General features: G+C 57.0%; 1 protein-coding gene across 1 annotated transcript; it reads left to right on the top strand.

Moving 5' to 3' along the window:
• Positions 1 to 971, top strand: LOC112892828. The gene is made up of 2 exons (XM_025959940.1): positions 1 to 717; positions 801 to 971. The coding sequence occupies exons 1-2, from the start codon at positions 1 to 3 to the stop codon at positions 969 to 971; spliced, it is 888 nt and encodes a 295-aa protein (XP_025815725.1).
• The last annotated feature ends 603 nt before the right edge of the window (positions 972 to 1,574 follow it).

Raw genomic sequence — 1,574 nt, 5'->3', positions numbered from 1 at the left:
ATGAGCGCCGCCGCCGCCGCCATGCCGTCCTCCGGGACCTCCACCATGAAGCTGCTCGTCGACAGGGCGTCCCAGCGCGTCCTCTTCGCGGAGGCCGGCAAGGACGTCGTCGACTTCATCTTCGGCCTCCTCGCCATGCCGCTCGGCGCCGCCGCGAGCCTGCTCCGCGCCGAGGGCGCCGCCGCCGGCGCTCTCGGCAGCGTCGCGAACGTCTACGCCAGCGTGGAGAAGATGGACGCTGCGTACATGCAGGGCCCCGAGGCCCGGGACGCGCTGCTCGTCAACGACAGCTTGCCGTCGGGTCCCTCCACCCGGCTCCTCCCCGCCACCACCACCACTAGCGCCGCCTTCGCCACATCTATTAGCACCGCGGCCCCGAGCTACTGCTGCATGTGGGGGCCGCCGCCGGGGATGCCCATGCCTCCTCCTGCCGGCCCAACCTACTACTATCCGCCATACCCTCCAACACAGGCGCCGGTGCCCGAGAGCGGCGTCGCCCTGCTGCCGGCGTGGCTGTTCCGCTGCCACGCCTGCTACGCGCTGGGGTCGCCCCAGGAGAGCAGGGGGTTCGTCCAGGGCGTGGCGAGCTACACCGTCATGGACGACCTCACCGTCTCGCCCGCGTCCAATGTGTCCACCGTGGCGCTGCTCGGCAGGCTCGGCGTCAAGGACCTCGACGCGATCGAGGAGAGGACGGTCACCGTCGGCCGCAAAGAGGTGACGTTATGCTAGCTAGCTTACCCGATTAATCGCATGTGCACATGTCTGCTAAATTCGTGCGTACGGCCTTAATTTTGCAGTGTTTGGAGATCCTCAAGGTGTCCTTGCAGTCCAAGACCGTTCTGACTGATGTCTTCCTGGCAAAGACGACGAACAAGAGGGCGCGCACTGCCGGCGACAAGAACGACGACGACGCTGTCACCACCAAATCTGAGTGGGGCCTCCAAGTCGTAGAGACTGGAGATAAATAGCCATTATGGATTGAGCTATTAAGTTGTCTAATCTTTAGCCACATATATTCTTTTTTTTTTCGGGTATTACGTTCCATATTCTGTTGGATCAAGATTTCGAAAAAAAATGAGTCCAAATAACTTATATTTAACAGATGCTAGATTTTTTTTCAACTTTTGATACACCTGAATTTGAAATTAGGTTTACACGATCAGTAACTGAAAATTAAAGAAACAAAAGAAAAGAAAGCCTGCAATGCAATCATGGCCTCATGGGCCAATGGGCGGACTTTTCAATTGGTGGGCTTTCAGGCCAGTTTTAGGGATTCTATCGACTCTGCAGTTGAATCCCAAAGGGGAAAAAAAGTGGGAATTTGTCAAAACAAAAGGAAAGAAAAAGGTGATAGGAAAGGGGAGTAGAAATCAAGAGACCGCGAAGACCAAAGACCACGCTTTCAAACGTATCCGGTGGTTTCCTTTGTGAACTCTCGTCTCGTCATGTGTTCGGCTGGCCGGACTCGATCGGTCGGTTCCATCCACCAGACTGTCACGCCACGTCTACATATAACCGCTACCGCGATCGATCTCCGGGAGCACGCGCCCAGAGTCGATCAGCCACACACA

Source organism: Panicum hallii, chromosome 5 (genome assembly GCF_002211085.1).
Source record: "Panicum hallii strain FIL2 chromosome 5, PHallii_v3.1, whole genome shotgun sequence".
Classification (NCBI taxonomy): Eukaryota; Viridiplantae; Streptophyta; class Magnoliopsida; order Poales; family Poaceae; genus Panicum; species Panicum hallii.
This window is presented reverse-complemented; position numbering and strand designations above follow the sequence as displayed.

Excerpts from the sequence above, each read along its gene's own strand:
- LOC112892828 (XM_025959940.1), top strand. The coding sequence starts at position 1 with ATGAGCGCCGCCGCCGCCGCCATGCCGTCCTCCGGGACCTCCACCATG. Across the intron at positions 718-800 it reads TCACCGTCGGCCGCAAAGAG|TGTTTGGAGATCCTCAAGGT; the intron begins GTGACGTTATGC and ends TTAATTTTGCAG.